Source organism: Ipomoea triloba, chromosome 6, assembly GCF_003576645.1.
Source record: "Ipomoea triloba cultivar NCNSP0323 chromosome 6, ASM357664v1".
In the NCBI taxonomy this organism is placed as follows: Eukaryota; Viridiplantae; Streptophyta; class Magnoliopsida; order Solanales; family Convolvulaceae; genus Ipomoea; species Ipomoea triloba.
In genome coordinates, this window is record NC_044921.1 from 11,237,047 (window position 1) to 11,249,710 (window position 12,664).

Here is a 12,664-nt window from a genome sequence, read left to right on the forward strand (position 1 = left end):
GAAAAATTTTGGTAAGCATCAGCGTATTGCCTTAATTTTGTGATCGTTGATTTTTTGAGTTAATACCCAATTTTAGTCCTTGGCTATAGTGGTTTTACTCAATTTAGTCTAAGTGATTTTTATACTCAATTAAGTCCCGAACTTTGATGATTTTACCCAATTAAGTCCTCCGTTAACAATTCCGTTAGTTGATGGTTAAAAGTAGGGTTAATATGGTAATTTATCCTCCCTCCTCCCTTTGGTCAATTGCCATCTTTTTCCTTGGCTCATTTTTCCTGCGTTTCTTTCCGACCGTAACAAAAAAAAAAAAAAACAAAAAAAAAACAAAAAACAAAAACAAAAACAAAAACAAAAAAGTAGAAAGAAAATTGTGGAAAAAAATCAAAGAAGATAGATGCATAGAGAAAGGGGGTGTTAGATTTTGTGTGGATTTATTTTGGTTTTGGCTTGTGGTTATGATGATGGAAGTTGTAGAAGTTGATTGCAGGGAGATTGAAGAGGAGATGCAAAGTTCAAAACGGTGGTAGAAGAATAAAGTGTCAAGGAAAGAGGACATAGCCTACCATTGATGAGCCCGCTGAACTTCTGGCCTCAAAACTCACTGCACGACTACATAGAAAAAATGGAGCTTCATCCGCCTCATACAAATTCACTCTCTGTTTATCACATGTGGTCTTTGCCACAGAATTCATGGCTCAGGAACTACTCGACCATTGCATATCCCTGCATGCGTTCCCGGCGCCTCTTTCTATGCGTTTCTCTGTTCACTCTGATCGAAGAACCTAATGCCCATTTTTGGAACACCATGATCAAAGGCTATTCCATGACTTCAAACGCCCCTGACTCCATTCTTTTTCACAAATTTTCTGCTAGTTTAAGTTTTTTTTTTTCTTAAATTACAGTCAGAAAGAAGATGGAGGAGAAATGAGGACGAAGATGGCAATTTGACCAAAAGGGAGGATGAAGAATAAATTACCATATTAACCCTACTTTTAACCATCAACTAACGGAACTGTTAATGGAGGACTTAATTAGGTAAAATCATCAAAGTCTGGGACTTAATTGAGTACAAAAAATCACTTAGGACTAAATTGAGTAAAACCTATAGTCAGGACTAAATTGGTATTAACTCATTTTTTTTTAAAATTGTAATGATTTCTTATTATGGGTTGAAATTTTTTTTTTTTTTTAAATGTCATGGTTGTCGAAGAAAAATTTCTTGGTCAAGGTTATTGAAAAGCTCACAATATTTAAATTTATGATATCTTAGAAATGTATGTCGCTTGAATTATTGAGTGTTGATTTTTTTTTTTTTTTTTTTTTTTTTTTTTTTTTTTTTTTTTTTTTTCTTTTTTAATCAAAAGGAGAGGGGGACACCCCAGAAAGAAAATTAGAATCCGTTGGCCTCATCCCCAGGAGCGGGGACCCTTCAGTTAAAACCTGCTCCAAGTTGATACTCCTTTTTGGCTCTCAGCCCACTCGGGCGTTGTTAATTATTTTTTATTTTTTATTTTTTTGGTAAATTTACCGGATCTTTCTCCGTTCATTTAACGGTCTGGGTTCGGGTCCACCCATGTTCGCTTCGGGAGGCAGGAGCTGGTCCAGGGAATCATGCTTGTGAGAATTGAACTCAAATTCTCTCGAAATTTTTCTGACAAAGAGAGCTTACTTGTCACTTGAGCTACCCCATTGGGTTAGGGTGCGTTGTCAATGATAATAAGCCCCATGTGATGAGTTGTGAGCGATTGCTTAGCTAAAATTTCTGCAATTCTGTTTTGTTCGCGGTACACATGACACACTTCAACGTTGGAGTGTTGAGTTTATTTACATGCTGATTTCCTATTTCATTGATAATTGATGCTGTGTGTAGCATTAATAAAAGTGGCCTGGCTATCATTTACTCCGTATTTTGTTTGAAATTATGAGTAATATAATAAAATAATAATATTTCTAATCTAATTTTAAATATGTCCATACATTGATCCATATTATGTCCTTGGCTTTTTATCTATTTTTTGTGTGCTAATAAAAATATACATCGTAGTTTAAATGTTATACACTATTTTTATTGAAGAAATTAAAATTATTATTGCTGTAATTTTTGTTAGACAAAACTATTTTCATAGCATTATAACTCCATTACTATTGAAAAGATTATAACATTGATAATTTCATCATTATTACTTACACCCACACTTATTGCATCTTTTTCATATTCTTTAGTTATCATTTTATTAAAATCAACATATAACAATTAATTTAATTGCAAATTATATTTTAATTAAATATCTATGAATATTATAAATCATGTGTGTGTATATGATACATATATTATTTGTGTATACATATTAATATATGTGTCTGTAAGCTTAGTATTATAGATATTTATTTTATTTTATTTTTTTTATAAATATAAATTTTATAAAAATAGTTTACATCATTAAGAAAATATAAATTTTTTTTTTTCAAATATGATAATTACAAATTTACCACTTTAAGAAATTCTAAAATATAATCTGAACTAAAACAATTGTAATTATTTTATTTACAAATATTTTAATATTAGATATGAAAATTTACAAATCACGCGTGCAGAATACTAGTCGTATTAATAAATAAATACAATAATATTAACTAGTTTACGAGCGAATATTTGACGGCTTGACGCATTCTTTAAAATACTCCAAAACCCCTTAGGAACTTATGTGTAGGTGTATCATGCCAATTCAACTTTATTGTTAACTCACTACTCACTAAGAGTTCTTGTGCCAATTCTATCATTAACATTATTATCCACAATTTATTACCCAGAAATCAATTGATGAATTGTTTATGCAAATAATTAATTTTTTGTTAACCTATATGTATATATCTACACCTACCTGACCCAAACTTTATTAAGGCCGAAAATGTGCAAGGGCAGGCTGGCCCTTACCCAAGGCCCATGCTTGGAGGCCTCCCCCCACACTCCCTTATATAAATATATATATATATATATATATATATATGTTCAAAAGTTGTGATAGGCTTCAGGTGTGGAGATGGGGTTTAACCTTAGCATTGATCTAATCAAAATCAACAGCTCATATTGAACACATATTTTTAAAAAATGCGGTGGTAATTTGGTCTTTTTGCATCTAGGTCACATTTAAAGTGCATGATTTTCCTTCTTAAGGTGAGTGATTTTTGTGCTTAAGGTGCGTGATTTTGGTGATGTGTGCTTAAGGTGAGTTAATTGTTGAAACTTTAAGTGTGTGGTTTTCCTTCTTAAGGTGCGTCAGTTATTGAAACTTAGGGTGCATTAGCCTGAAGCTTTAGGTGCGTTGTTTTTTTTCTTAAGGTGCGTGTTTTTCATTCTTCAGGTACGTTGTTTTCCTTCTTAAGTGCGTCGGTCTAAAACTTTAGATGCATGGTTTTCTTTCTAAAGGTGCGTTTTTTTCCTTTGTAAGGTGCACCATTTTTTTTATTTTATATTTTTTTTTACAGTTTGCTTCTTTAATTGAGGACGCACTTTTTTTTTTTAATTTTTTTTGGCAGCCCAAAACACAACCAGTATTCTTTATAAGATTTTCTCTACAAAAATCATATTTATGTCAATCCAGTTTAAGTAAATTCGAAGCTTAAGATGCATCAGCTTAGAATATTTTTAAGAGCATTGATCACCGCAAGTTATCTCGCCACCGCTGCTCCATATATATATATACACACACACACACACACAAATATATTTCATGCATTTAGATGATATCTTAAAAGTCAAGTGATTGAATCTTTTCCCTTACATTTTAGAAGACAAAATCCTTAATTATGAAATGTTTAGGAAATGTTTTTTTTTCCCGTATTTTTTTAGGGGGAATCACCGTTTTGGTCCCTCAATTGTTGTCAAACTGTAAATGTTGCCCTTTAATTCCTTTTTCATCGATTTAGTCCCTGAAAATAAATGATTTTAGTCACTTTACTCCATCCGGCCACATTCCGGCGAAAGCTCTGTTTTGACAGGGGTAAAGATGTCTTTTACCTTTCCTAAACATTTCTAAAACGCCAAAAGTGAATATTCGGTTGGACATTCGCACTCCGTTCTCAGTAGCCCTAGTTCGCGACCTAGGATTCCATTCGCATAGCAAGGACGCGATTAGAAGAGCAATCACGTAATTCGAAGATAGAAATCGAAGACTCCAAGCTACGAAGAAGAAAGATAATGTCTAGCAACAAAAGTTCTTCATCGGAGTTCATGGCAGAGGTGCGATGTAGGTGCGGAGATTTGGCTCCAATGAAGATGTCATGGAGTTATGCTAACCCGAGGAAGAGATATAGGGCATGTCCTAGATACGCGGTAAGTGTAAAATTTGCAATGTAATTGGTTAAATCTTGTTTTGTAATTCGAATTTGTGAATGATTTATGGTTAGGGAAATGGGAGCTGCCGGTATTTTGAATGGATGGACTATGATGTCTCGGAACGTGTATCAAATGTGCTTAGAGGTTTGTTGAAGAAGGCCGATAAGCATGAGAAGGAAATTGAAAAGCTGCAATTTACAATTGAGAAGAAAGATCATGAACTGAAAATGAAGATTTTGGAGTCAAATTTGAAGTTTTTGTATGGGTTTGGAATTGGTATGATATTTGCAAGGTTTGTTATCAGTATTTGGATGAGGAGTGGTTCTGTGAATGTAGGGTTAATGCAGTTACACTAATGCAATTACAGTAGCAGTGGATTAGTGTTGTAATTTTTTGAATGCAATGACAATTAAAGTTGTAATGAACAAATGTGATTTGATTATCCATGGTTAAATTTCCCAGTGATTATCCAGTGATTTTGATATTGTTAGTTTAATTTTTTCCAGCATTAAATTGTAAGTTTATTTTTTACCAGCATTGAAAGCAAGAGCTTCCAGGTTTGGGCAAAACCATAATGGTCAAAACCATACTGGCCAAAACCTGACTAGGCTTAAACATACTTAGCTAAGCCATACTGCTCAAACCCATACCATACTGGCCAAAACCATACCCACAGCATACTGGACAAAAGCATAGCTAAAAAGTAAAAACAAACCATATTGGCCAAAACCATACTAAGCTATGCCAAAACCATGCTAAGACAAAACTCTACAATAATGAGTCAAAACCATTATGAGCAAAAATATATCATAAAAATTATGAGCAAAAATATATCATTTCAACCACTACAATTCACTGTTTACATTGCTAGTAGCAAAGCCAACTTACAAAACAACAAAATAATTGTAGATGGCATTTCAACATAGGTACAAAAAAACACCAAGACTTTACATTGGATGATGAGTTTTGAATTTTCCAAAAATCTACATTGAGTTTTTAACACCAAAATACAGTTTTCATTGAACCAATTGCAAACCAGTCAACGCTTTTTCAATAGCATTGCAGTACAAGTATATTTGATTCCTCCAACAGTGATGAATTGCTTCCTTGAAGGTGTAGGTTCATTAGCTATTGTAGATGAAATGAAGTTTGATACTGTTGGAATGACATTGCTTTCAGGTTGAGATGGTTGGGATGACATTGATTCCTGAAAATATTTGTCATATGAGCACAAGAACAAAATTATAATATTAAGGATTGAGGTGCAAGTGCTCTTACCATTTCATTTAACACAAAATCTGAAACTTGTGTCTCAACTACCACATCTTGGAATTGGTCTTGAACATCAATATTTGCAGCCACATTGGAGTCTGGTTTTGGTACACCTTGACAGTCTTGTTCTTGTACCTACATGGAGTAAGTATAGTAAAATGTAAGATATAAACAAATGTCACTAAATTATATAGCAATCTGGTTACCTGTTGGCTTTTTCCCTTGCAGGTTGTCCTATTGTGACCTGTCATGCCACAAACCCTACACTTTTTAACTTCACCTTTTTTGGTTGCCTTTTTTTGATCTGGCTTCTCTACAACTGGATCAATTTTCCTCTTCTTTTTTGGCCTTCCGGGTTGTGGCTTATACTTTGGTGGCATAGCAGTTTTGTGCCATAATTCTTTAGCTCTGATTGGCAAGATTGCAGGGCCATATGATCTGAGATAGTGCTCCACTGAATAATAGTCATGCACATGGTGTTCTGGCAGGTCACCCTTTTTCCTTATAGCTGCAATGGCATGTGTACATGGGATGCCACTAAGGTCCCATCTCCTGCAACTACACTGCCTAGCACTCAAATCTACTTTGAAAGGCTTGAAGTTTTCATCATCAACTTGGTAAATTTCATCAACAGATTTATATGCAGTGAATCTAGCACACTTATCTTTGCCTTCCTCTATTAATTTCAGAATTCTTGGACACACCTTGGAATGATAAGAGCTCATTCTGTCCCTATTCTTTTGCATCCTAGTCATCAAGTATAATCTTATCTTCTCACACATTGTTTGAATTGGCTTATCCCTAAAATTTAAAATGCAACTGTTCCAGGATTCACACAAGTTATTCAAAAGAAAATTAGATTTAGGGAAGGTGCTGAAATAGGCTCTGCAGTAGTGTTTTGGATCCCTTTTTGATAACCATTCAAATGCCTTAAGATTTCAGCTCTTTAACTCCTCCATTCTAGCATGAAATTCTGCCTCAGTGGTGGCCTTACACACAGCCCAGAAATGCATCTTTAAAGTATGTCCAGTAAACCCATCCTTCATAAAATTAGAGTGTAGATGCCTAGCACAAAACCTATGCTCAAGTCCTAGAAATAGTTCTTCAACAGCAGGTATAAGACCTTTTTGTTTATCAGAAATGATTGTCCAAGCAGCTGGATTGTTAGACAGATTTAAGTCAATGTCTAATAACTACAAAAACCAAGACCATGTATCCTTCAACTCACCTTCCACAACAGCAAAGGCCACTGGAAACATGCTATAACATCTAAACCTATAGCACTCAGGAGTTGCCCTCCTTTTTGATTACCCTTTAGGTGGCAGCCATCAAGCCCAATAATAGGCCTACATCCTCTAACAAACCCTTCCTTGCATGCTCCAAAGCAAATGTATAACCTTTCAAACCTAGGCCTTCCATTAACAATGAACTCACTGTCTAGCTTCATTTTCACACTTGTTCAAGGATTACTTCTTCTTAGCTCTTCACAATAATCATTGAGTTCATTGAACTGTTCACTGTCAAGACCATCTATTTATCTTAAAGCTTTCTTTTTTGCCAAATAGGCTTGATTCCTTGTCAACTGACAGTGAAACTTTGATTTCACATGCACCTGAAATGGCCCTCTACCCCATTCCTTATTCACCCTAAAATCATCCTTGTAGACTTTTGCTAGAAAACCTGAGGTCACAAGCTTGTTCTCATCTTGATTCCCACATGTGTGCACATTGTTGTATGTTTTGACAGTAAAAGGAGAATATGGATTGCTTCTAGAACCAAAAATACTCCATTGGCAGATTTGATTATGTCTACATATTACCCTAACTCTTCTACCCTCATTCTTCTTGAACAGTACATCTTTCTGTCTCATTGCTTCATGATACTGGACTGCCCACTTGAATTCTTTGGCTGAACTAAACACCATTCTAAGAACAAACTTAAACCCTTCCTTTTTTAAGTTTCTCTCTTCAAACACATTGAGTGGCCCATGAACTGCTCCATCAGAATCTGAATCACATAGGCTTCTTAAAACCTGTTCTGACAGATTGCACTCAATCTCAACAACATCTTTAACCTGTTCTCCTAAACCTCCCTTAGGTTTTGAACTAGTAGTAGTGTCCCTAAGATTGTTTATTTCAATAGCAGGTCCTTCAACATCAGCTTGGTTCTCATAACCATTATCACAGCTTTCATCTTCACTCAAAATTTCATCTTCCAATAGGGTATCATCTCTTAGTTCCCTAGAGATTTCTACATCATAGTCCCATTGGTCATCATACAAATGCTCTACATATATGTCCAACTCCTTGTTCACTGGAATATCAGTTATCAACCCTAGGATATCAGCATCACTACTTAGTTTCATAAGTTTAGGTCTTCTTGTGTTCCCATACTCATTCCAAAACTGAGCTTTTTTGTCACAAAACCTAAGCATTTTGACCATCCTCCTCAAGTCTAGAATACTACCTTCATCACAGTTAAAATGGTCAAAGTACTCCACAAATCCATTTTTATAACTAAACCTAGGTTTGAAAATCATATCACCACCAATATGCAGTTTTATGGTGAAAACAGAATCTTCCTCCCCATCATCTAGCAAAAATAAAAATACATTGCAGTACATTGTTAACATAAAATGCAGACACAGGCAATACAAAACAAAAGAAGAAGCACATGATCCCCATCCTTTAAGACATTGCTGGAAAAGAACAACCATATGGTCCCCACTCCCAAAATATTAATATACATAGTACACAACACTCAAAGCACATATGGTCCCCCCCAAAACAACACTCATAAATAAACAGCATTGTAGTAATAGTATAACACCACTGGTGGACCTAACAGCAGTAAAGGCATTCGAAAGATACTATTATACTGACAAAAAGCTAAAGAAATGCAAAAAAAGTTCACACCAACAACATCAACCAGTACTAAATTGGCAACAACTCTAGTTATCTATGCACTCAGTGTACGAAAAAGCTAAACAATGTAAAATCATAAGCCTAACTTCGAAAAACCCTAACTTCGAACACTTACAATTTGGAGTCACAGCTAACCCATTAATCCTCCGACTCGTCATTGATGCTGCTCCTTTGATTCTTCAATTTCGTCGAATTCGATTTTGGACTAAACGCAGAAATGGAGAGAGGATTTTGGTCGATTTTGGTCGCAATCGGTCTAACCTCTCCTCACCTCACCGCTTACAGAGTCAACTGTCCGAATATTCACTTTTGGCGTTTTAGAAATGTTTAGGAAAGGTAAAAGACATCTTTACCCCTGTCAAAACGGAGATTTCGCCGGAATGTGGCCGGATGGAGTAAAGTGACTAAAATCATTTATTTTCAGGGACTAAATCGATGAAAAAGGAATTAAAGGGCAACATTTACAGTTTGACAACAATTGAGGGACCAAAACGGTGATTCCCCCTTTTTTTATCCCCTAGAATTCCTCTTTGATATTACTCAATTAAATGGTCTACTAAATAACGTAACATTAAATAGTCAAAACATTTTCATTGGTGAAAAATTGATTTAACTTTTCCAACTCAAGCGGGAAAGAAATGCAATGAAAAGTAGAGAGGTGCCTAGCAATACTTATCTATTTATATAGCTGAGTAATTTAATAATTATATTTATAACATGTGTTATTTTGTAAGTTTTTATAATGACTTATAAATTTTGAAAATTATTTATCTTGATTATTCAATTTATATGATATATATTTTGTGATTCAATTATGTGATGAGTAAAATGGTGAGTGAAAATATGGGTGTAAAATGTCGTTTCGCTGAGGATTGGGGCTATGTCACGTAATTGTGTGAATTAAGAAATACTAGGCACTAGAGCAATTGAATCAAATAGAATCCAAGTGATAACTGAATAGGGAAACTAAAGGAAATAAATTGGCTAATGAAGAAATAGAATAATAAATAAATGTGTTAGATTAGGGGAATTGCAATCTTGATGTTCTAACAACTCAGAATTAGGGAAAGAAGGATTAGCTTAGGGATTTATTGGCAATGCACACAAGAATTCAATTAAGCTACTTTCGTAATCAATAAACAAAATTAGGTTTGGATTGCCCCACTTTCGTGATGCATGCATGAATCATAGTCTTAAGCAACTAAGCATTGTAAGCCCCCAAATTACCTCTATTCTCATAGTAGGATAAATTAGGTTGAAATTAGTAAGGCTCGAGGTCTCTCCACCCAACTTTCGTTGTAATCAATCCTCTCCTAAACTAGCAATCAATTGTGGCCACAAATTAATAACAAGTGGAAATTAATCCCCAATTCAATATAAACCCTAGGTAAATGATTCAACCCCTTTATGCAATAATCACAAATTAAACATCAAGATTAACAATAGATCCCTAATCTAAACCCATAAGCGAACTACTCACGCATGATTAAAGCAAACAAAACAAAGCAAGGATTAAATATTGAAATCATGGCAGCGAATCTAAAGAATAAAAGAAAGAGCTTTACTAACAATCTCGAAGAGTAATTTCAATCCAAACAATGATTCCAAGCTTGCAAACGAATTCAAGAAGGTGAGTCTGCGCTATTCTATGCTATGGAAAACTCTGAAGATAAGGAAAATTGTACTGCACTAAACTAGGGCTCGGAATCCCCAAAAAGACAGCAAAACGCGACTTTTAATACTGGACAACAGTAGGGTCACGGGCACCCTCACAGCCGGGATCGGGCCCGTGAGGTGTAGTGACCCACTGCTGTCCGTGTGGTGCCTCACGGCCGTGCCTCTTCTGGTTGTCTTTTGACTTCTTTCGTGCTCCGTTGTTCCTTTCCGACCTTGGGTAGATTCCTATGCTTCGAAAACTTGTCCAAGATGACAGAAAATCTTTCCTTTGCTCCTCGTTCGTGAATAAACTAAGACTAAGCAAATGTAATACACAAACGAGTCTCAAATTCGTCAAGGTAAAGGAAATAAGCCACAAAACCAACTAAATTATGGGACAAATAATAGTATAAAATCATATGTATCATTATGCAAAATTAATAAAAAAAAAAAGATAATTTACTTTTTATTTTATGAATATTTAGTTAGTGTAATCTAAAAGTTTATATTATGTGTCATCATATTCAAATTACTTAAAAAAGTTTGAAATTTATCTTGCTAAAAGAAAAAGTATTTATAAAAATTATATAAATATAGATATAGAAGATGTGTGATTTACAATATCCTTTCTATTCAAACTATTTAATCCAAGTAAATATATTTCATATTTTGATATGAATAACTTTTATCGCATTTTTAAGTATTTTTAATTTCTTGCCATTAGTCAAATATTTTTTTTAGCCTGACATCTATTTATAAGTGTTGTTTTATAAATTTTTATTAATAATTAATTTATTATTTTTTGTTTTATAAATTTTTATTAATAATTATTTTATTATTTATTATGATAAAAATGTTATTGTTTATAAGCTTATTTGATTTTAAATCGTTTATTTATTTTTATAAACTATAATTATTTACTTATGAAGGTATTGATGTGGTTATTTATTATTTGTATTGCACGTAGATTTTTCTTTTTCATGATTATTATTTTATATGTAAAATTTTTAAAAACTTGTCAATCTTCTTATTTCAAGTTATTTGATATTAGTATTTTTTTTTCTTATATAATTTAAATTTTAAAGGTATTTTTTTTGTCATGTCCGAGTCTATAAAATAATAGGATTGGACGTGACTTTATGATATATATGTCAAAAGTCTCTCAACAATAAACTTTCACAAATATCAAAATAAATACAGTCTACAAATCATACATGTACAAGGTGAAGATTAAAAGTTATTGTTAATGTTAAAAGAGTCTCGTTTAGTCAATAAATTTTTGTATTTGTTTGTACGTACTTTCTCAATCTATTGAAACTCAATGAGTCAATGTCTCCACTGGAGTTTGAACTTGCGACCTCCCATTTGGGGGCAAATTATGTTATGGACCTAGGTTTACCTTGCAAGGTGAATCCGGGTCCATGTTCACAATTTTAAAACTTTATATTCACAATTTTAAAACTCTATATTAAAATTTTTAGATCTCAATATACAAAATTAATTACTCAATATTCACAATTTTTGAACTCTATAGTCACAATTTTGTTATATAGATTCAAAAATTGTTTTATACTGTTGAATATAGAGTTATAAAATTGTGAATATAAAGTTATGTAATTGTGCATATAGAGTTCTAAAATTGTGAATATGGACCCAGGTCCACCTTGCAAAGTAAGCCCGGATCCATAGCATAACACAATCATTATTTCATGGATCATGATCTACACATTTGTATGAATCATAATTAAAAATTATATATCTAATATACTATAAGTACATTATTTAATACGACAAATATAAAGACCTTATACATATTGTAACATATAATATCAAACATTATTGTTTCGATAAAAAAAAATCATTAATTAGTTTTTTTGGAATTAATTAATTGGCGTATGCATGACGTGAAGCCGATCCATGTCCACTGAATTGGGATCTCAATTTTTTATTTTATTTTTAACAGTTAATTAGTCCATAGGTTTAATTGATTGGGCACTGCATTCTACACTCCATAATTACAAATGGGTAAGTGGTCCATTGTAATCACTATGTCAATAAAGTACATAAGATTGATTAAAAGAATAATCACATACAACAACTAAGAATGTGCCAAATTATAATGAATTCTGAATTGCTTTCCTGTTCAAAAAGCACCCAAAATCTACACCCCATTCTCATTGAATTGAGGAATGTTGTTTGGCACTTTCCCACTATCAATATTGCGCAACATTAGGTTTAATAAATTTCGTTTTTTTTTTTTTAACGTTATTTAAAATTTTAATTGTGCTTGCATCGTTGTTGTTTTTTTTTTTTTTTTTCAATGGGAATAATGAGATTTACTACATATTTTTCATGATGGATAGAATTACAAATATGTCATATATCTATCGACATTTTAAACCTTCAAATTCGAAAAAGAAACCTACTAATCGAACACCAGTAATGTTCGTGTGTGTATATATATATATATATAGGA

At 33.2% G+C, this 12,664-nt stretch overlaps 2 protein-coding genes across 2 annotated transcripts; one reads left to right on the forward strand and one right to left on the reverse strand.

Moving 5' to 3' along the window:
* The first annotated feature begins 4,198 nt into the window (after positions 1-4,198).
* On the forward strand, positions 4,199-4,692 carry LOC116023468. The gene is made up of 2 exons (XM_031264469.1): positions 4,199-4,333; positions 4,408-4,692. Exons 1-2 carry the CDS (start codon positions 4,199-4,201, stop codon positions 4,690-4,692), a joined length of 420 nt encoding a protein of 139 aa, XP_031120329.1.
* Positions 4,693-4,960: 268 nt separating this feature from the next.
* On the reverse strand, positions 4,961-6,390 carry LOC116023469. Its single transcript, XM_031264471.1, has 4 exons — positions 5,815-6,390; positions 5,615-5,743; positions 5,405-5,543; positions 4,961-5,016 (listed from the first exon to the last, which is right to left on the reverse strand). The coding sequence occupies exons 1-4, from the start codon at positions 6,388-6,390 to the stop codon at positions 4,961-4,963; spliced, it is 900 nt and encodes a 299-aa protein (XP_031120331.1).
* Positions 6,391-12,664: the final 6,274 nt, after the last annotated feature.